The sequence below is a fragment of the Cervus canadensis genome, chromosome 12 (genome assembly GCF_019320065.1).
Source record: "Cervus canadensis isolate Bull #8, Minnesota chromosome 12, ASM1932006v1, whole genome shotgun sequence".
Taxonomy (NCBI): domain Eukaryota; kingdom Metazoa; phylum Chordata; class Mammalia; order Artiodactyla; family Cervidae; genus Cervus; species Cervus canadensis.
The window spans coordinates 29,267,296-29,290,404 of record NC_057397.1 but is presented as its reverse complement, the minus strand read 5'-3'; the positions used below and the strand labels follow the sequence as shown (position 1 = coordinate 29,290,404).

The window sequence follows — 23,109 nt, the reverse complement described above, 5'->3', positions numbered from 1 at the left end:
GGAGAATGCAGACATGCTATTGGGAGGCAAAGTACAGGAATACATAGCATCTGGTATTATATAGGTCACTGGCCCATCTCCTAAGTGAAGCTCAGAGACAAAGGGGAAGGGAAGGGGCAACGTGTTTTGGCCCAAGGGGTGGACCCTGTGAAGCCCATCTCTGGGAAGCCAGGATTGGGAGAGGAGAAAGGAGCAAAGGGAAGAGGAGGGGTCAGAGGGATCATAATGAGTTTACAAAGTTGCTGTGAGGTTGCAGTTTTCAATTTGGCAGAGCCACTTAGATTGTCAAATTCTCAGTGGAAATTTACACCAGCTCTCTCCAGTTTCCCCTGGTGTTTCTGTAGGTCAAGGACTCTGTCGCTATATTAACATGAAATGTACCCTCTTTAGAAGTTCGGCCGCCTTGTGGCACTGAGCAGGAGTCAGAGGCAGGTAACGTGAGTGGCCCAGCACTCCCTGGGAAGACAGCTACTGGGAAGTTCTCTCTGGCAAGCATGAGAAGCATCCCAGGCAGCATCTTCCTGGAGTCCTCCCCTCCCGACAGCCACTTGTCCTGGAAGTAGTCTCCTCACTGCAACATCAGAAGGAAGTGCAGGAGTACCTCACCATGACTGGGACTTGCAAAAGATGTCAGGAAAGAGCTTGGTCCAAAGAGCAGGGAAAATGCTGCAGTTGGGGGTCCAAAGGATCATAGCCTGTGCCCTGTGAATGCAGTATACTATGTTGGTGCCAGTCACTCAAGAAAGTGTTAGTCGCTCAGTTGTCCAACTGTTTGTGACCCCATAGACTGTAGGCCTTTAGGCTCCTCTGTCTGGGGAATTCTCCAGGCAAGAATACTGGTGTGGGTTGCCATTCCCTTCTCCAGGGGATGTTCTCGACCCAGGGATTGAACCCACGTCTCCTGCATTGCGGTAAGATTCTTTACTCTCTGAGCCAGTCACTTAGGATGGATGTTTCCAGGTCCTTTAATGAGCCCTTGAAACCTTAGTGAAGTGTGCTCATGGATCTCCTATGTTCATGAGCCCAAATAGAGAAGGAGCTTCCTCCATCAGATTCCCGAAGGACATAACCTATATTCACAGGGCAGTGCATTTATATAAACATCTCACTGGGGGATTGACTCTTGGACAGAGAATTTTTCTTAGTCTTCTCTTTCTGCACAAGAAGTTTAATACAGTGGGAAAGACAAGAATTTGGAGTAACGAGGCCATGCATTCAGTAGCAGTCTACCAATTTAAAGCTCATGTCATTCAGGACAATTAATTTTGTCTCATTGCATCTCATTTCTAAAATGCAGATGGTTTTAATAATTGCTTTCTAGAGCTGTTGAGAAGATAAAGTCAGGAGTAGAAAATTTGACCTTTATCAAAACAGCATTTATGAGATTCCTAGTGGCGTGGACTGGCTCCTGATCAGATAGTCAGCCTTTCTGAAGGGAAAAATCCCAGGGTTCTTCCTGAGTGGACTAAGATTTGAGAGCTTGTTCCCTTGAATTTTAGATATGAAAAGAACGTTAGAAATCATCTTGTTCAGTCATCAAAACATTTAAAATTTACTTTTTATCAATGAAATGCCTGCCTGTAGTTTTAAAATAAAATATTTATAATGAAAAACAAATTTCCTATTCCTACAGCACCTCTGATCCATTCTCTAAAAAGTATTATCTTGATGAATTCAATTCTAGACATTATCTTGCATCCGCTGCTCTGATACATGAGTATTTAGTTCATTACACCTACCTTGTCCTTCTCCATCCTCCCAGTATAGTCTTATTACTTCTTTGTTTTAGTTTCTTCATGAGATAACTTTGTAGCTTCAAAAATATACTCCTTTATTTCCACATTTACCATAAGGCCATAATCCTTGACGTCACACTTGGAAAGATGAGGCCACTGGCACCCGCCCCTCCCCCTTCACTGCTTTGAGCTTCCCAGTTTCTATCATTTGAATTTTTATGTTTGTGTTACTAAAGTCGATGACATTTCCATTCTGTTTTATGATCATAATTGTCTCATGCCTTACTTATAGGTTGTTTATAAAAGCTTAAAATCAATCAACCCTTCACGTAAGTGTGGTTAAGTAACAGTGATTGACTATAGAGCCAGGAGGAAAACTGTGATCATGTCACCTCTCTTATATGGCATTTTGTTTTTCCAGGAGTTTCTCCCTTTTCTCCAGGAACCCTCTATTCTCTCCTGAGCTACACTGGTTGATTTCTAGATTTGTGCTCACGTTTGTTATTCTGAGACTTGTGTTTACTTTTCTGGATTAAATCTCCTGTTTCCTGGATCCCAGGACTTCTGTTTTTGTTTGTTTTAATTTACTTAATAGGCTAAAATCAACCCTCAAATAATTTCCTCAAAACTGCTCCTAGATATGGGAGGTCTCAGACAAATCATTTTGGTGGGACCTCTTTCTACATAAATAATCAGATTTTTAAAGCATTACAAAGACCATGTGGAGTACAGTGTTTTGTTGGATGTAATTTAGAATGTTAGATAGAGGTGAGATATTTACATATTTAATGTTCAGTCAGTGTATGCTAAGGTTCTTCTTTGTCTCTGTATTCTTTATTGCCAAATGCACTATTCCTAGCTATCTTCCACTTTAAGAAAAAACTAGCAAGACTTTTTATTCACAGTGCCAAGCTCTTGAGAACCTATTTGCATTGAAACAATATAGATCTGTATTTGTGCATTAATGTAACACCATTTGTTGAATGCTGGTTATATCATTACTTATAATGCTGTAATCATTACTTGTGAGTGGCATCCATCATGCCACTCATGAATATTGCTGTATTTTATTGATGACCACAAGTTTCAAGTCTTATCCAGAGTATGCAGGAAAATGTGAATAATAATTTGTTTCCTAGTTATGCTGAATTTACCACTTGGAATTTTATAACATAAATATAGAATAATATGTCTTCCAACTCTTCTCTTGAATTCCTTCTGCAATAATCACTGCATTCCTAGAAAGTGATTATTTTAATGTTAACTGCACCCTGCCTTCTATTCTCTGCCATCAAAGGACAGGACTGTAGGAGAAATGAGAAGAGTGGCCTCACTGGGTGCAGGAATGTTTGTCCCTCATCAGGAAGGCTTCAGCTGACTGGAAAAACATGACATCCTCACATCAGTAGAGGCAGGAGAGAACATCATTGGGGTCACAGAGAATAAAGAATGCCTGTTGTCACCCTTGGTTGCCTTTGGGTGCTAAATTCAGAGGCAGAACCACAAAACAAAGCCAGGCAAGCATGGAGACATGGGACCCCCCCATGCAGCTCAGGCCGAAGGTCCTTGGTACTGACCCTCTAGCTTGTCCCGTGTTTTATGTTGGAGAGTCACTTAAAACCATCGTCAGTGCCATTGCCACATGGCCCAATCTCATATGGTTCTGTGAAAGAAACAGAACATTGGGTAGCAGGCTCAATCCACTTGCCAGGATGCCCGCCTGGAACCAAGGTCCGCCCAGAGCCTCAAGAAACCCCACGGCGTGAGTCGTAAGGGCATCCTGGTGAACTTATGTGCAGGGTAGATGGTCGGAGAGCACAGAGGATGGGGATCAAAAGGAACTGGGGCCCACGTGGACCCTGGTCTAAGCTAGGATGCCCCAGCAAGGGGTTCTGCTGGCTCTTGGTGACCCCAGGCTCTAGAGGAGGCCATAGGAAATTTCAGAGAAGATACCCTGGAGGCCAGAACCCATGCAGAACCAGGTCTGAACTTGGTTTGTCCTGTCCAGCACTGTTACATCCCAGACCCTGGAGGGGACTTAGAGCTTCACAGAGGGCACTCTGAAGGACCAGGGCTCTCCAGGCAGTACTGCTTACAGCTGTGAAATGTAGTGTTTTCAGTTTTTGCATTTCTAGAAATGGCTTTTTGCTCCCTCATCCTTATTTGTTGGATTGACTATGACATTCAAGGTTGACATCCATTTCCACACAGAAATCTGAAGGCCTTTGCTCTACTGTCTTCAGATCCATTGTAGCCAACAATGAGAGGTCTCCTGCTGGTCAGACCTCTTGTCTTTTAGAGGTACCTTTAAAATTTCTCTTAAAATTTCTTTAAAATTTCTCTTTCCTTCTGAATCATATTATTATCTTCTCTTTATTACTGATGTCCCAGGCTTTTGTAACACTGAGTCTAGAGGCATATGTGTGTGCATGTACATGACTTAGGTACCTCCTTGCCTCGGGTTCTTGATTGGCATCTTAATTTGTATACTGATGTCCTTTGACTCTTGGAAAATCCTGTTTGATATTTCTTTGATTTCTTCCTCTTGATTTTCTCTTTGTGTCAGTCTATAGATTAGATGTGAGGCCTCTTGGATTCATCCTCTATATATCTTTCCTTTTCTCATTTTTTTTTTTTTACATCTCTTTGTTCTGCTATCTGGCCATTTATTAGACTTCATAATCTATTTGAATTTCAGAGTCATATTTTTATTTTTATAATAGTTCATCTTTGATAGCTATTTGTATTTTGTTGACACAATGACATTTTTACTCTTTCTAGTAATATTAATTAAGAGAATTTTTAGAAGTTAAATTGTGTTTCCAAACCCTGTTCCTTTCAGAGTTATGTGTTCTGCTTGTTTATCTTGGTCTCTCTCTCGTGTTGTAGAGTTTCCTCAAAAGCTCAGCGCTCTTTGGCGGCTCTGTCATGTATAAGAACCATCGATAAGCTGATCCTGAGCTGTGTATGGGGCAGGGAGGAGCAGGTGAACGGGAAGGAGGCAGTGCTTGCAGGCTGGCAGTTCCTTTTCATGTCATCTGAGGAAGTAGGCAGTAATCCTAGGGACCCAGAGTTGGCAGAGTGAAGGTCTGTTCCCTATGGGCATTCCATTTCTTTGGAAAAGAATCTTCTCATTATTGTATATTGGGTATATTAGTTTATTAGGGCTGCCATAACAAAATACCACAAACCGTGAGGTTTAAACAACAGAAATCTATTTTCTTACAGTTTAGGAGGCTAGAAATCCCAGATCAAAGTGTGGGCAGGTTTGGTTTCTCCCAGTTCTCTCTCCTTGGCTAGCACATGACCATCTTCTCCCAGTATCCTCTCATGGTTTTTCCTCTATGCGTGTGTATCCCTGGTGTTCCTTGTTCTTCTTAAAAGGGCAACAGTCCTATTGGATTAGGGCCCACCCTAATAGTCTCACCTTAAGTTAATTGCCTCTTTTAGGGTCCTATCTCCAAATACAGTCACATGCTAAGGTACTGGGGATTAGGACTTCAGCACATGAACTTCCGGAGGACACAGTGCAGTCTGCCAGTAAGGAGGGCATTTGGAAGTGTGACGTTAACTCTTGAGTCTAGAGTGGAGTCTCTTAACTTTGGCAGTTTTGACACTGGGGCTTCACCATTTTTTGTGTGATACCCGTACTGGACATCAAAGGGTGTTCATCATCATCTACCCACTAGATGCCAGTCATGACAATCAAAAATGTCTTTAACATTGACAAATGTCCCCTGAGTGTAAAGCAAGAGTCCCCCCATAGTTGAGAATCAGTCTGTGGATTTCTCCAACCCTTTATTAACAACTGATGTTCCAGAATCCCAGGTTTAACAGACAGATGACTGTATGCTTTTCTTTCTTTGCTCTTGTCTGTGGCTTCCTCTACTTGTTTGATTAGTCACCACTCCAACCTCTTTTCTCCATCTCCTGGAAGTTTGTTGATGTCCTGTCTCCACAGTGGGTTTTTATGCTTAAAGTGTCTAGCCTTTTTCCTTCTTTAATATTTTAGGAAGTGTTAGGACAGAATGTAGATGCACATGGAGGGTCAGTGTATTATATTTAAGTAAAGACTCCACCACACCTCCCGGATTATAAATGAGAAAATCAAGACTCTGAGGGAAGAGGTAGTTTGCCGACAGCTGTATCTAATAATAGTAAAAAGACAGGATTGGAATCCTGTTCACTCCCAGTCCAGTGTAATTTCCATTAACTCAACTCTGTTGTTTCAGCATACCTTATTAGTAAACACACTACCATTCTTCTCAGAGAGCTCTAGTAAGTCCTCAACAAATTGTTGGATTTTTAAAAGAAATAATAAATGGTAGTAACAGCAAAAGTGTTTGGGAGGAACCCTTTACTCTCCAGACTTTTGAATTTCTCTTAAAAGAAATTAAACTCCAGTATCAGTAAATAAGTGTTTAAAACTGGAAGGGTTGATAGTAGGTGGCTACTGTGCTCCATCCTGTTAAATGATTACAGATAAAACATTAGTGTCATTCATTCATTCATTCATCCTGTTAATTATTTCCCAAAACTCTCTGGCTGAGAATAAGCCTTGCAATTGTGTGTGTGTGATTCAAGTGCCTTGCTTGTGTCTGTGGGTTGTGAGGGTGTGTGATGTCTATGCATTTCTGTGTGGTGCATGTATGTATGCATTTGCATTGGGCACACTAAATTTGGGTTTGTTCAGAAAGGAAGCAGCAGAATTGTATGGGACTAGTCTAGGGAGAGCACACGCTCATTCAGTGATGTGGGTTTTCATCCCCTGCATCCATAAAACTGTCTGAGGTCTCTTCTAACACCTTGACAGGTGGTGATTTGACCCCCGTCCCCCATCACCCCAGTAGGGCTGACAGTCCTGGCAGCCTGCTGCCTGCAGGGCTTCTGCTGCCCATCAAAGTCAGCTCTGATGAGGCTTTCAAAACACGCACGGGCGTCAGGTGTGTGAGAGCTGCATGGCTGGGCCCAGACCCTCTAATCCTGCTCCCAGGAGGGGCTGAGAACTCAGCCCTGTGGAACCATGACCTTGATCAGCTAAAGGCAGTGAACCCTGGACTGCGGAGCAGAAAGACTGCTGAGGACTGTGAGTCTCCAGGGGTCCAAGAAAGAGACAGATGACTGGAGACTAGCCTGCAGGGGAGAGTGCAGCCTGGGAGGACGGCGGCCAGAGTTCAGTCATTCTTCTGTCACCATGTGGGCTAAGTTGCTTCATTTTTTCAAACATTATAACTTCTGTGATAGAAGGGACTCCTCCATATCCTTTCTCAGTATCCCCACTAGGGCCCAACAGATAGTGGCTGAACCCTGGTTGATTGATTGGAGCAATCTATTTTGTTTCAGTAGTGCTTGCATGGGGATTTCATCCATTCATGTATTCAACACATATTTATCAAGTGGCTATTTTGTGTCAAGCGTTGTTTTCGCTTTAGGTTATTATGACAGTGAACAAAACTGTGTTTGCCACAGTGTCTCTTGTGAAGAGACAACAATAAACCCAATAATTAAGGTAGATGGAATATGAGTGCTCAGGAGGACAGGCAGAAAGGGGATTTCAAGTGTGTGAGGAGAGCAGGTGAAGAGTTTAGACAGATAGGGTGGTTAGAGAAGGCCTGCGTGAGGATCCATGCAGAGACCAGAAAGATTCTGTGCACCAGGAGATGAGGGCACCTTCTGTTGGGATCACTTAGTAGTAGACCCAGCACATCACTTACAAAGGGGGTGTTTTGGTTTGTCTGGTTTTGGCACAGTATCTTTCTTCACCTCTCAGAGAAGTTCATGTTCTTTGGCTTCTCTCTCGGCCAGTCCCCTCACTCCCCCTTTCCACCCCACTCCAGTTCTATGCCGAGATCCACCTCTTGTCTCCTCAGATGCTTTGAGTCACCAGCATGGGCTCTCACCTTTCTGCAAGCCTGCTCTAGGGTTCAAGTCCTTCTTAACAAATAGTTAAACAGCCATCCTGAACATTGCATCTACTTCTCCCTACCACTTTATTCTCTTTTCCCTTTTACCGCAAAATGTTTTGGAAAAATGGTCCTGATTTACTGTCTTGATTTCTGCTTCTCAACTCATTGCTAGATGGCTTTCCTGTAAACACTAGCTTACCCTTGGGAGGATTTCTGTGCAAATAATAACTCTGGTTGCTTTGCCTCAAACCACCTTTGTAGATGCTGCTTTGGGAACCTGGGGCCAGGAGTCGGCCAATTCTTTCTTCTCTGTATTCTGGGTCCTGGTGAGGGGGAGTACTAGAGGGAGACCAGCAGATAGGGTCACAGGAAGGGTGTGCTCTTTCCTGTTTGCTTGCTGTTTGGGTTAGCACCTCCACAGCAGCAGCCCTACATGCCAGATGCGGCAGTGGGGTCCAGGGTCCTGCTTCTACCAGCACCCCAGAGCCCCGTCTTGACTTCGTCCTCAGAGGTCCCAGCTCCTGCCCTTCTGGGTCCACCCTCCAGGTTCTAAGGCATCAGCCAAGTGGGACCCTTCCCTGAGTCCAGCTCCCTGAGATCCCTCTGAGCTGCAGAGGGGGCAGCACCCAGCTCTGGAGGGGCCTCTTCTCCAAGGCTCTGGATCCCAGTGACTCCCATCTCTGCCCTTGGTTCCCTAGTGCTCAGGGAGGTCATTGCTTCTGTAGTTAAAAGTCTCTGTGTTTTCTCCATGTTCCCTTTCGCCTTTTTAGCTCTCTCTAACTCCTGTTAACCCAATTCATTATATTAAATTTTCTCTGTTGAAATAACTAGTGTGGTTTCTCTTCTGCTAACTAAACCCTGACTGATACAGCCACCAAAAGGCTGTCAAACTGATTGGATTTCTCTCAGTCCTTACATTGTGGCACTTCTGTGCAGCATTTTGCTTTTCTAGCTTCCTCTGTTCAAGAGTTCAGTTCCACCCCTTGCCTGGCCTCACGGTACCATTTTTTGCTGGGTGCTCCTTCTTGCTCTTGAACTAGCCCTTGTCAGTCTCCCCCATGATCTCCAGCTGCCCCTTATCCTGGTCTTCTCGGGTCCCTTGTCTCGTCCTACTCCCCCTGGGCCATTCCAAGCCACAGTTTCTACATCTTACTGAGGATTCCAGCTCTCCAGCCTTGCCCATTCTCCCCTGCAGGCTCATATCCCACGTGCATATTCCTACCTGAACATCCCCTGGCTCTTCAGTATCAATATTTCCCAAGTTAATCTTGCCATCCTCTCATCCCAGACTATCCTGCTGTGTTTACCATCTGCCTCATCGCCCAGGACAAAATGATGAGATTCATTTGGACTTCCCCCTCTGTCCCACACCCCGCCTTTTCTCACATTTAATGTCTCTCCAGGCCATGGCTTCCACCTCGAGCCCCGGTCGTAGTTGAGACAGTGAGAACAAATCCTATGCACTTCCTGTTTCAGAGCCATGCTGAGGACTTTGCATACAACTCAAATAATCCTCACAGTATAACTCTGTGAGGTGAGTTCTACTAGTAGCCCCATTTCACAGATGAAGAAACTGAGGCATGAAAGGTTACATGACCTACCCAGTGACACAACTAGGAAGTTATAGGGCTGGGATTTGCATTGGAGAAGACTCTCTGACAGGCTGTCTGACAGCTTCTGAGGCACTGTGGACAGATCCAAGCTTGCCTGCATTGATGGTAGGGTTTCTCACTGGTGTCTTCTCCAGTGCTGGGCCCAGCACACAGCAGGCACCCTAAGCATTCACTATCATAATCATTTTACATGATATCCATCAGGTCCAGGTAGCCTGAGTATATTCTCTGAAGTACACATCTTTCCTTGTCATCTGCCTGTTAAAGTCTCACTGACTCTCCATTAGCCCAGGGTCACATGTCCGGTTCAGAGTCTTTTGGAGCTCACCCTTATCGACTGACCTCTCTCATGGTGCCTTGGGACTCTTTCCTCTCTGCACTCACCGTTCATGTCACTGTTGCTAACATGTCTTCCTTGGTGGGCAGTGAATATGTCAAGGGCAGCAGGGGTTTTCGTTGTTCATTTTTATCTCTGGCACCAACCACAGGGGTGGGACATAGTAGATGCTCAGGAGATACTCTCAGGACTAGTGAGAACTGTTCTCAGTCCTCTCTGGCCAGTTGAGTTCAGTGGTTAGAAACCTGAATGGGGGCCTCACTTGGAGCACATGTGTATCAGCTGCAGGACACAACCCAGGGTAGTCACAGAGTAAGAAGTCTGCGTTAGGCTGAAGTTGGCAGGGTGGTCTTGACTGCCCAGCAGGCCCCAGGATAATATCAGAAAACTCTGACCAAGCAGTGTGACCTGCTCTTGGCTCTGAGAATCCTACCAAATGGTGGGGAAAGAAGAAGCAAGACTTGCAGCAAAGGCAGCGTGCTAATCAGCTACCGTGTCTTGTCTCATGTTGTGAGAAAAAAGAATCATGCAAATGTTGTATAATTGTTTGTCTTCATTATGGGAGCTTGTTCCTTACTTCATTATGCACAGAATTTGCAAGTTGCTTTCTGCCTTCCTCCCACTTCAAAACACTGATTTGAAATTTCAGTAAAGGTACCTATCAATTAGCAGGATGATATAGCAAATATTAATTTAGAAATTGATGTGAAGCATAAACATCAACCTCTAACTTCCACTATAGAATGAGAAACTACACAAACGTTTTCAAGGCCCAGAGATATGGAGAGGTTGGGACCTATCTTGAGGACCCGGGTAAGCACATTTTTTAGTGTGTGCATGGGTGCTCAGTCATATCCGACTCTTTTTAACCCCATGGACTGTAGCCTTCCAGGCTTCTGTATCCCTGGTATTTCCCAGGCGAGAATACCGGAGTGGGTTGCCATTTAGTAGTAGATTGTCTGAATTGCTCTGGGGATGACAGCAAAGGATGGACAGAATGGACTATTTGGCATAGTTTATAAAGAAGAGGTGTGAGGATTAAAATTAAGGAGGAAAAACCAAAAGCAAACAGCAGAATGCCTGTGTGTAATGCCTGGGTAAGTTTCTAAGACTGTTCGCGCTGAGCTTAGGCATTTTGGGTCGTGTTCTTGTTTGTGTGATGTGTGCCTTAACAGTGTGATATTCCTCAGTCACACCTGGCACCTAGTGCGGAGGAAGGAGACAGCTAAGGAACAGGGCATAAATGTGGTGCTGGTACCTTCAGAAGCATGTGTCGACACCCCACTCCTTCCCAGAGCTCCTGGGTGTCCTGAGCAAGAGGAATGGGGTAGAGAGGAGGAGCTCTTGGGGATCCCAGGATCCCTCCACGTACCAGCTGGAGGACATCAGCCAAGTTACCTGCCCGTTCTGAGCTTCCACTTCTGCATCTATGGAATGTGGTAATAACATCTGCTTCCCTGTAGGGTTCCAGTGAGGATTAGAGATGAAGAGGGCAATGCTTCTAGAAGTGTAAACAAGAGAAACCATGATTAGAGATGGAGGTCCCTGTGGCACTGTGCTGTCTGGTCAGGAGCCACCCCCTGGGATTAGACAGGGAAGTGGGACAGAAGGGAAACAGCAACCCTAGAGAGAAACCCAGACGACCCAGCTTCAGGGGTTTGCTGAAGAGCCTCCTCATTCCTTGTCTCCACAGAAAAAGCCCTATGAGAAGTTCAAGTGCCCAGGGAGATGGCTTTTAAGAAAGCACTGAAAGATCTAAATAGATTTGTGCATTTTCTAAATTTAGACCAGTGGAGAGACATACTGTTTGTGCTTGAAAGGTGTAAACATTAAGAAAAGGTAAAAGGAAATTGAAAGGCTTCTCGAGTATCTGGTGGAACAGGCTGGTCTGAAGCTGGCCATGCCTGTGCTGGTGCTACCCCCACCCACCCTCTCTCCCGTCTGGGAAAAGGGGGAATCCTCCAGGGCTTGATCAGGGAGGGAGGTAAGATGAATAAAAGAGATTTTTAAATGTATTATGAGTGATTATTTGCTATTGCCTGATCTTAGAGCAGAGACTACAAATGAAATGATAGTAAGGTTCCCCAGAAGCAATTAGGGTGTAAAGAGAAAAAAAAATGAATCCTCCGTCATTTTGCCTTGTTATCCAGGTCTCATCTGGAGATCCTGACAGGTCCATAGCCACTTGTGGGGCTAATGGAGACTCCCACCAGGAAGAGAGGGACTTACTGATCTTGGAATGGAAAAGAGAAGTATATACCCTTGTATTTTTATATTAATTATCAATGTTAATGGTTGTTTTTAACCCCTCTTTAAGATGCAGAGTCCCCCTGTGAGTGCACCTACTTTCAGTTAAATCAGTAAATGATTAGGTTAAGAATAGTAGTTTCAACACGGAAATAATCCTTAAGCCAGCAGACATTTATTTATTAAGTAGAGAGTCCTCAGCCAAGGAATATTGCTATTCCTAAATAAAAAATGTACCTTTGTTTGAAAGTCTGAGAGGAACCTGAAATGCATATTGCAAAGTGAAAGAAGCCAGTTTGAAAAGGGTACATGTTGTATGATTCCAGCCTTATGTCATTCTGGAATAGGCAAAACTATAGGCACAGGGAATTTTTAGGACAGTGAAATGATTCTGTGTGATGTAGTCACCATGGATATGTGCCATTGTGCATTGGTCAAAACTCACAGAATGTACAATACAAAGTGAACCCAAATTAGACTGTAGACTTCAGTTAAAAATAGTGTATCAGTATTGGTTCATCAGTTGTAACAAATGTTCCACATCAGTACAAGATGTTAATAATAGGACTTGTGGACACAGAGGAGGAGGAGAGGGTGGGAGAATTGAGAAAGTAGCATTGACATGTATAGACTACTGCATGTAAAATAGCTGGTGGGGAACCCCTGCATAGCATAGGGGGCTCAACTCAGTGCTCTGGATGACCTAGAGGGGTGGGATGGGTGAGTGGAGACTCAAGAGGGAGGGAATATATGTATACTTAGAGCTGAGTCATGTTGTTGTACAGCAGAAACTAACAAAACATTGTAAAGCAATTAAACTACAATTAAAAATAAAAATATATATTAAATAATAGAATCTAACAGGAGGAGATTAATTTTCCACAATAAACTGTGGAAAATTCTGAAAGAGATGGGAATACCAGACCACCTGACCTGCCTCTTGAGAAATCTGTATGCAGGTCAGGAAGCAATAGTTAGAACTGGACATGAAACAACAGACTGTTTCCACATAGGGAAAGGAGTACGTCAAGGCTCTATGTTGTCACTCTGCTTACTTAACTTATGTGCAGAGTACATCATGAGAAACACTGGGCTGGATGAAGCACAAGCTGGAATCAAGATTGCCAGGAGAAATATTAATAACCTCAGATATGCAGATGACACCACCCTTACGGCAGAAAGCGAAGAAGAACTAAAGAGCCTCTTGATGAAAGTGAAAGAGGAGAGTGAAAAACTTGGGTTAAAACTCAACATTCATAAAACTAAGATCATGGCATCTGGTCCCATCACTTCATGGCAAATAGATGGGGGAATAGTGGAAACAGTGTCAGACTTTATTTTTTTGGGCTCCAAAATCACTGCAGATGGTGATTGCAGCCATGAAATTAAAAGATGCTTACTCCTTGGAAGAAAAGTTATGACCAATCCAGACAGCATATTAAAAAGCAGAGACATTACTTTGCCAACAAAGGTCCGTCTAGTCAAAGCTATGGTTTTTCCAGTAGTCGTGTATGGATGTGAGAGTTGGACTATGAAGAAAGCTGAGCACCGAAGAGTTGATGCTTTTGAACTGTGGTGTTGGAGAAGACTCTTGAGAGTCCCTCAGACTGCAAGGAGATCCAACCAGTCCATCCTAAAGGAGATCAATCCTGAGTGTTCATTGGAAGAACTGATGCTGAAGCTTCAGCTTCAGGCCAGCCACCCCTCTGGCCACCTGATGCAAAGAACTGACTCATTTGAAAAGACCCTGATGCTGGGAAAGATTGAAGGCAGGAGGAGAAGGGGACGACAGGGGATGAAATGGTTGGATGGCATCACTGACTCAATAGACATGTGTTTGGGTAAACTCCAGGAGTTGGTGATGGACAGGGAGGCCTGGTGTGCTGCAGTCCATGGGGTCACAAAGAGTTGTACATGACTGAGCAACTGAACTGAACAGGAGGAGGGTTGAGGGGAGTGTATGGGAATTCCTTGTATGTTCTGCTCAATTTTTTCTATAAACCTGAAACTGCTCTTAGGAGATGAAGTCTATTAATTAAAAAAAATTTTTTTATATCAGCTGAATAGCAAAAATCCTCCAGTATTGTCTATTAATTAAAAAAAATTTTTTTAGATCACCTGGATATCAAAAAATCTCCAGTATTAGAAGAAGAAATTAGTGATTATACTTATTTTGTTAATAGACCTGTATCAAACCTAATAAATATTGGACATAGTTCTAGGCTCTGAGGAGCTGAGACTGGATGGAAACACTGTCTTCAACTGAAATAGCAGCCAGGTCATTAGGCTAGCAACAAACGCGCAGTGTTCATTGAATGCTTCTTATATTCTGTCTCAGTTCACTCCACAACCCTAAAAGGAGAAAATAGAGAAACTGGCATTTTAGAATGATTTGACAAATAAGTTTGGAAGTTTTAAATAAAGGTCCAAGATCACCCAGCTTAGAAGTAATAGAGTAAAAACTGTATTGAGGTAATGTGACAGCTACCATGCTCAGAAATCTAGTGTATTTCCTTAGGAAGGGAGAGTCAGGTAAATGCTTTATTCTTTTTGCAAGGCTTATTTCTTAGTGAAATCTTCATATAAAGATACTCAAATGAATAACTTTATAAAAAGGAATCAGATATGGTATTATGCCTCAAAAGTCTGCATAACTCTTTTTATAAAAGAAATCTATCAGATTATATAATTTTACTTCTCTTTGAAAATTAAAAAAAAAAATTCCTTCGTTGCAATTATTGTTGTTGCAGGGAAGATAAAAGTACATTAGCACAAGGCAGAACTTCACAGCTATTAAGAATTAAAGTACAAAGAAAACAAGTTGGAAAATGAAATGGAGCTCAAATATGTATCTATATTTAACTTTATATGAATAGGAACATTAAACTTCACTGCAGCTTGAGGCTGTTAACTCTTTTCCATTATCCTGAGAATGCTGTTGTTCAGATCATTTCCACATTTTATGCAAAAGAGAACAGTGAGCATAGCAAATCAGACAGATCCTTTCTTTCCCACACATAGGTTTCATACAACCCTCCTTTCAAGGGCTTGTTGACTTAGAGTTATGAGACCACCTTGAACTGAGGTAGCCTTTCTCTCTTTTTTAAAATGTTTATTTTAAACATTGTGACAGGTCTGTGATGGGTCTCAGTTGTAGCACGTGGGATTTTCATTGCAGCATTTGGGGTCTTAAGTTGCAGTGTTTGGGATCTAGTTCCCTGATCAGGGTTTGAACCCAGGCCCCCTGCATTGGGATCGTGGAGTCTTAGCCACTGGACCACCAGGAAAGTCTCAGCCTTTCTCTTAGGTGGGATATACATAGTCAGTCTCTGAGAACCAACACACACCCTGTGTAAGCAGTGTACTAGAAGTTACAAAGAAGTGGAAAGTGAGCTCACAACAAACTGCAAGACAGATTAACAAGCACACACATGAAAAATTAACTGTAGATTTCATATTGGAAGCTAACATCACGTTTTCCACAGATGGTTGACAGAAGCCTTGGGAGATGAATAGAGCCTGTAGCAAGGTTCACAAAAGGTCTGAAACCAGAGCCAGTAACATCTTTGATATCCACAGCTCCTGAATACTAGCTGCCTGTCTCTGTCTACCCCTGCAGCTCTTGTTGCCTACTGCCTCTTGAGTAATCAGATTTCCTTTTGGAAAAAACTTGAAATCACCAACTGCAATTTGTCTAGGAAACTTCTGTCTTTTCACACCCGAAAAAGGTCCTCCTTTGCAAGGTGGGCTCACAGATTTCCCTGGGATAAATTACTGCAGAGACCAACTCCTTCCCCTGACCAGCAAGTGTGCAACAGTTTGTTGCATGAGTAGCAAGGGAGGGCTCAGCAACTCCTTTCTGTAAAGTGACCCCTCCTCTGGCAGGTGATCCTTAGAAATACTGGAAATAGACTTGTGTCCATACCCTGAAATGCTCTCTTCAAGGGTGAAATGTGTCATTTGAAATTATCCCCCTAGAAGTACAATATTAGCAGCTTTAATCATGGACTTAAATATGGATGGTAAAGAAAGAAAGTGTAGCTGAACTCATAAAATGTCTTCATTTATTGCATCTCCCAACTTGTCTCACAATGAATGAACATGCTCTGTGGTCAAATACACCTGGCAGAGGCTGAAGACTTGGGGATTTACACTTCAGAATAAAATTTTTTAAATACTAGAAAATTTTGCAGTAAAAAATGTGTTTAACTTGCCTGTAAATCGGGACTTCCTGGTGGTCCAATGGCTAAAGACTCCAAACTCCCAATGCAGGGGGCCCGGGTTCCATCCCTGGTCAGTTCCCACATGACAGAACTAAGATTTCACATGCCACAGCTAAAAATCCCAGGTCAAACAAAGACTGGGCACAGCCAAATAAATGAAAACAACTGTTAAAAAACAAACAAACAAAACTTTAAACATCCCCTCATTTTTCTCCCATTGTAACACTGTTAACATTCCTAGGAGGGATCTTTGGCAAAAATTTCCTTAGAGTCAAGAAATGTTCATGAATATAAATACCTAATTAGGATGCTGAGTTGATGGATTTCTTTCTTATGACCAACTATTGTAAGATGATTAGTTCCTGCAAATTGCCCTTCATGACAGAAAGTTCACACACATCCTCTCACTGCCCTCCATCCATTATCTGGAGCCTAAAACAGAGAATCTGATGTATTACGATGTAAATAGAAAGGTCAGTCATGTCTATCAAGACAAGGGCTTGTTAGAGAAGCAGAAACCTGTCCCCTTTCCAGTGCTCTGAGTCATCTACCCAACTTCTGGAAAAATAAAGGGTCAGGTAACAAACATTGGGAATGGTAACATTCCATTTTCTGAGGGAAGGAGGTAAGGCACCCAGTGACGGTTTCTGGCTGCTTAGAGATCTGTTGACTGCTGGGGAAATGAAAGGCAGCCTTAGCTTCACCAGCCTTGGGACAGGAGCGTGGTTGCCCACAGTTAGTGCCCTGGGCTCCTGGAAGGACCCATAGGAGGCCCTGCCAGTGTCTCGTACAGCTCCCGCCACACTGGCGTGTGATGCTCATTCTGTAGGGGCCCAGCAGTAATGACCCAAAGACCACAACTCATTTGCCCACTTCCTTGCCCCTCCAATATACTCTCCACACTGCATTTCGAGAGGTCTTCCCAAATGCATTCATATTTACCAACACACACCCCCAGACACCACCCTGAGACTTCATTTAGATGGTAGCATAAACCCCAAATGAAGAGAACAGGGTAAAGACCGTAAGCAGGTGGGAGGGATTAATAATCCTCTGAAATGAGGAGAGCAGGAAAGATGAAGTGGTGTCTGAAGAAGCATGGGAGAGGAAGTGGCTGTAAAGGGTTTGCAAAAGGTGGGCTGAGGAAGGGGAGCCGAGGACAGGGAGTGCTTACTGAGGAAACTGGCCAGTTAACTTTTAAGTTTCTAAGAGGAGGAGGAGGAATTGTTGTTGTTGTTAGGCAGAAATTTACAATTAGGAACACAGTTTTAACCCAATTACATAAAATGTATGCGCTCAGAGAAAAGTCTCAAAGGAAACAACAAAATGTAAATGGAGACTATATATTCTGGAATGTGAGGGATTTGTATTCTACGTTATACTTTTCCAATTTTTCTAAGTCTTCTGTAAGGAGGATGAATGGCTTTGATAATCAGAAGAGATTAATAAAAGTTACAGTTACTGGTGAAGCATTTAGATACTTGTGCTGTTTGAGGTCCTTTCCCTAGTGCTACCTATGGAAGTTACAATTTACCAAACTACGTATCCACCCTTGGCACTTTTAAAGGCTGTCATTGGAGATGGTAGATTCATTCCAGCAAATGTTTCAGTTAACAAATCTGGAGATTGTCTTCATTTGCTATGAACTTTGCTAACAGAAGCATGTGTTGGGATCTCCTCAATGTCAGGGAGATGCAGATGGCAGAAGTATGCTCAGCAGGTATCCATTATTCCTAATATTTCATTACGCATTGAACTGTGTGCCATGCCTTTTAAAATTTAACTATACCCTATATAATATGTTCTTATTGAAAAATATGGTTGGAAGCATGAAGTAATCCCTATTTTGTGCCCATGTTTCTTGGCTTGTTTTTAGGCTCTGAAAGCATTTAAATTGGTTCTCCAGTGACTCCTTTGAAGAATTTATTCCTACATGTAACATTGAATCTGTCAGTGGTAATTTTTACAGACTTGGCTATTTAGTTTTCTGTATATGTAAGGCCTCTTGCAGTATGTTATTTCTGCAACCACACATTTGTGTCATTATTTTGAGAACCACGTAAGCTCTATACTTTATCAAAAGACCTCTTTTTCCCAAGGTAAACTAAGGTGGAAAAATCAAATTAATGCATCTTAAGTTGGCAGTGCATTTGAAGACCTCATGTTACAGTGATGAGATTCAGCTGAACGGTACACTGCAGTGCGTGCACAGAGGTTGGGGCCTGGGCCTCAACACGCTCAGGGCATCTTTGTGCTCTCTTGCCTTAGGTGATTTATTAATATACGGAAAGTCTGAGAAAAGGTAACTCAGGATTAGTGTGTGAACAAGTTGCTTCACTTAGATTCATCTTCTCTTCTTAATTTATTCTTGTGTCTCTACTGGAAAAGGAAGTTCAAAATGTATTGTGATATTATGGAGATAATACAGGCAGGGAGTCAAGGGAACGGGGTTCTAATTCTGACTTTTATCACAAGCTGAGTGACTTCACATAAGTCACTTAACCTTTCTGGCTCTCATTAAAACCAAATGCTTTCTTCCAGTCATTTCTGATGTGAATGCTCAGTGATTTGGTGAGATCTAACTTTTGGTTAAATTGTGGTGAGTAGGGATTACTCTGCACAACTCCTGCACTGAGATCTAGGCCTTTTATTCCTCACCCCTAGTGAAAGCCACTGTTCCCAACCAACTATCTGCTCAGGGAAAATCTCACAGCAAGGATTCAACAGTTTTGAGGGAGCTATACTAAAACAGCATCCTCCATATGGCCAAAGAGGAGAGAGATCTCAAAATGTTTGGGGCCAGTCAAAGCCTGGAATAAGCTGAGTCTTCTATGGGGCTTCCCTGGTGCCTCTGATGGTAAGAATCCATCTGCAATGCAGGAGACATGGGTTCAATCCCTGGGTTGGGAAGATCCCCTGGAGAAGGAAATGGCATGGAAAGATCCCCTGGAGAAGGAAATAGTAATCTACTCCAGTATTCTTACCTGGGAAATCCCCTGGCGGGCTTCAGTCCATGGAGCCACAAAGAATCAAACATGACTGAGCAGCCAACACTTTCACTCTCTCTGGAGGAACCTCCCAGGTCTTCCCAACTAAACCTGTGGCCTTTCCCTTTCCTAGTTCTACTTCTGTATTCGTTTACCTCAACTTCCCCTTCCAAACATATTTTCACCTCCAGATTGATACCCAAGCTGATATATGTCAGTGGGGACAGAGAAAGATTATTTTCTTACCAACGTAAAACACAGGTTTCTTCTAGGAGCTCAACTAGTTTTTATAATTATGATCTTTTGTAACAACTCACATCTTCCCCAGAAGACATATTTCTTTCTCTGTTCTCTTATGTCAAAAGTGCATTGCATAGTGCAGTGATCCAACTATGCACTGACTTCTCTGGAAACAGCCAGAATTTGTCCTTTTACCTTCCTTTTGTTTCTTGGAGCAATTGTGAATTAGTATAGACTCAAAAATGGGAGTTGAAATATGCATTGTATCATTTGTCAGGTTAGCTACAAAGGAATAAGCAGAGGGAACCAGAAATGAGGAACAGGAAATTTCTGATAAGCAACTTTGATGGTTATCTAGAAGCTGAACTGAATCATAGACACTAGAGTTTGGAATTGCATTTTGAATTGCAGAATATATTGGGCTTCCCAGGTGGTTCAGTGGTAAAGAACCTGCCTGCCAATGCAAGAGACATAAGGGATGCAGGTTCAATCCCTGGGTTGGGACGATCGCCTGGAGAAGGAAATGGCAACCCCCTCCAGTATTCTTACCTGGAAAATCACATGGACAGAGGAGCCTGGCAGGCTACAGTCTACAAGGTTACCAAAGAGTCGGACACAACTTAGCAACTAAACAACAAACAAAAAATTGCAGAATTAGAGGTTAACGACCTCCCACCTATATGATATCAGTTTATTTTGAAATATTAGTGTGGTTTTATAGGCATTCAATTCTGTGGTAGTGCCAGAGAGCATTTATGTATTTATCAAGTTCCCATGCAGCACATTTGAATTTAGAAAAAGAAAAGAATTAAAACAACAACAACCTGGGTACAGTATGAGCACTGTCATGGATGTTAATAGTATTTGGAAGTAAAATGAATGAGGTTATCATTTTTACAGTCTCAGCATTCATCAGTGAAAACATGTAACTGATCAATTCAGCCCTATAATCAAGCAGTTTAAGTCTTTCCCAATATAGAATGGCAAGTTAGAATGGATGCTTCTGTCATTGGTCTTGCATTAAGGAGACTAGATAAAGATTGTTTAACTCAGTTACCTCTTACTGGCCCTTTCTCTAATTTAGGGACAGAAAAGTCCACAGTTAATTTCAGATTCTGAGAGAAGAAACCAAGGAGGAACAGTGAGATTCTGGGAAACCTTAAAATCTTTGCTGCACTCCTCGCTGATTCTGCTTTGTGCCTCTTCATCGTGGGAGTAGCTCTTGCATCATTTAAAAAACTTGAGCAGTGTTTCAAGAGATTTCTTGGTCTTACCTCTGCAGACTCATAATTTCTTTATCTGTTCTTGGGAGGATAAAGCATCTAGAGCTTTAAAAGCTGGATGGCCCTGCAATCCCATCTCCTTGTTCTTCATTTTTTTCAGGCAGAAAAGTAATGGGACATTTTGTCTCTAGCAGAGGGATATTTTCAGATGCTGAGGTATTGCCCGACACAGCAGGTCAGAGGAGTTAGGTGGGAGAAAGGAGGGGAATGTCCAGAGTTACCCCCTATCACAGGACTGTGTGTTGATAGACTTCTCTTCCCCTCCTCTCCCCTCCCATTCACTCTCTTTTCTGACCTTCCATTTGGCCTTTCCTAGTAAGAAGAGGCCAGTATGTTTTCACACTTGGGAAATCTCATTCAAGAATTTTTGTCAATGGACAAGTCATAAGAAGCCCTTCCATTTTAGGGCTCGTTGACGTCATCAAGGAGGCGATAAATATCTGTTGATATAATTGGATGTGAGATTCAGTGTTGAGATAGCAAAAATTCTGCCCCTATTTCCCGGGCAGGGCCCTATGATTTATGCAGGAGCAGAGGCAGCGCGCAATCCAGCTGTCAAGAGAGCGTCAGCTTATTAGGCAAATGCTGCGTGGTTTCTGAAGAGGGTCGACACTATAAAATCCCCTTCCAGGCTCTGGTGTGGAGAAACTCAGAGCCCACGTCTGTGGAGAGACAGAAGAGAAAGAGAAGAGGAAAAGAACAGAGTGGGAAGAGAAAGGAGAAGGGAAGAGAACCCCTGAAAAAAAGCCCCAGAGACTTTCTCTGCAAAGAAGCGCTGCACCCCGCTCACCTGCAGAAGCACCTCGGAAGGTAGGGAGCGCCTAGACGGAACTGCGCCTCTAACTTTGCACTGCCTGAGCTGCCAGGTTGTGCGCCTCGCTGCCGGCGGTTCCAAGGCGTGTGTGTGTGTGTGTGTGTGTGTGTGTGTGTGTGTGTGTGTGTGTGTGTGTGTGTGTGTGTGTGTGTGTGTGTGTGTGGGCGTGTGTGTGTGTGTGTGTAGGCGTGTGTGTGTGTGTGTGTGTGCCTTTTTGCGCGCCCGTGCCACAAGTTTCCGATAGGTAGTAGCTGAGATGCTGCTAAAAGCAAACTTAGACGGCTGCTCAGCGTTACCTGAACTGGCAGTTATTCCTCGCCGTCTGTGTAAACGAGCCCCCATCCATCCCGACCACCGAGAGACCGAAGGCAGGGATGGGAAGAGAGGGAAAGGCGGCAGTTCTCAGTTTGGAGAAAAATGCTGAAACATCCGGAAAGGGTGGTGGTGGGGTCGCGGGGAGGAGAGAATGTTTAGAGTCCTTGAGACCACGAATTTGCAGGTCTTCTTTAGATCCCGGGAAATTGGTCTGGGGGAATCGTTAGACAGGAGACTCGGGGACCCTCCCTAAGTGAGTCTCGTAAGGAGAGTCGCTCCAGCCTGGCGCGGGACTGAGCCTTGGTGCCGCACCCTGCCCTTCCAAGCTGCTCCCCTTCTCGGTCTCACTCTAGCTCTGGAAGTCCTAATTCGGGTGCTTCAGCACCACGGACAGCGCCCCAGCCGCGCCCGGAGCTGAGTCTGTGGGTGTCGTCCTGCGGGAAGACTCCCAGTGGAGCTCAACTCTGATCAACTCTCTCTTTTTTTCTCTCTCATTCTGCCCTCTGCCCACCTCTGTACCGCAATTAGCGCCCCCTAACATGCGACTGCCGCTGCTCGTGTCCGTGGGTGTCCTGCTGGTGGCTCTGCTGCCCTCCCCGCCATGCAGGGCCCTCCTCAGCCGGGGGCCCATCCCGGGTGCCCGGCAGGCATCGCAGCACCCCCAGCCCCTGAGTTTCTTCCAGCCGCCGCCGCAGCCCCAGGAACCCCAGGCTCTGCCCACCCTACTGCGCGTTGGGGAGGAATACTTCCTCCGCCTGGGTAACCTCGATGAGACCCGGGCTGCTCCGCTCTCTCCTGCCGCCTCTCCTCTCGCCAGCAGAAGCAACAGTCGCCTTTCTCCGGACAAGGTGGCCGCCAACTTTTTCAGAGCGCTGCTGCAGCCCCGGCGCCCGCTCGACAGCCCGGCGGGTCCCGCCGAACGCGGCACGGAGAACGCCCTCGGCAGCCGCCAGGAGGCGCCGGCTGCCAGGAAGAGGCGATCCCAGGAACCTCCCATCTCCCTGGATCTCACCTTCCACCTCCTCCGAGAAGTCTTGGAAATGACCAAGGCTGATCAGTTAGCGCAGCAAGCTCATAGCAACAGGAAACTGTTGGACATTGCTGGGAAATGAAACGGTGCGTTTGGCTAAAAAGATTCTGTATTTAGCACAAAAGTGAATTTAAAAATCTAAAAATTAAAAAATAAAAATACAGTATTCTATACCATAGCATTGCTCTGATACCATCTGTTTATTTTTATATAGATTGAGATGTAGAGGATGTACAGCAAGAGCGCCCAGACTCCTTAATTAGCATGCACACAGTGTATTTATATGCAGTAACAACGACAATATGTAATTTGTGTCCTGTACTTCTAGTTTCTACTTCCAGGTGTCTTTAATAGTGTTTTATAGAGAGTATAGACCCA

The 23,109-nt window shown here is 43.9% G+C and overlaps 1 protein-coding gene across 3 annotated transcripts in view; it reads left to right on the top strand.

Moving 5' to 3' along the window:
• Positions 1–22,906, top strand: part of CRH (corticotropin releasing hormone) — a 77,371-nt gene extending 54,465 nt beyond the window's left edge. For 2 of the 3 annotated variants that reach the window (XM_043483650.1, XM_043483648.1), the window contains 2 exons: positions 21,204–21,382; positions 22,230–22,906. In XM_043483650.1, coding sequence (XP_043339585.1) covers positions 22,241–22,813 — 573 coding nt within the window. In that variant the 5' untranslated portion in view covers positions 21,204–21,382; positions 22,230–22,240 and the 3' untranslated portion in view covers positions 22,814–22,906. Of the gene's footprint in view, positions 1–20,703; positions 21,383–22,229 lie in introns of those variants that run through there. The other variant, XM_043483649.1, reaches the window with a different exon arrangement.
• The last annotated feature ends 203 nt before the right edge of the window (positions 22,907–23,109 follow it).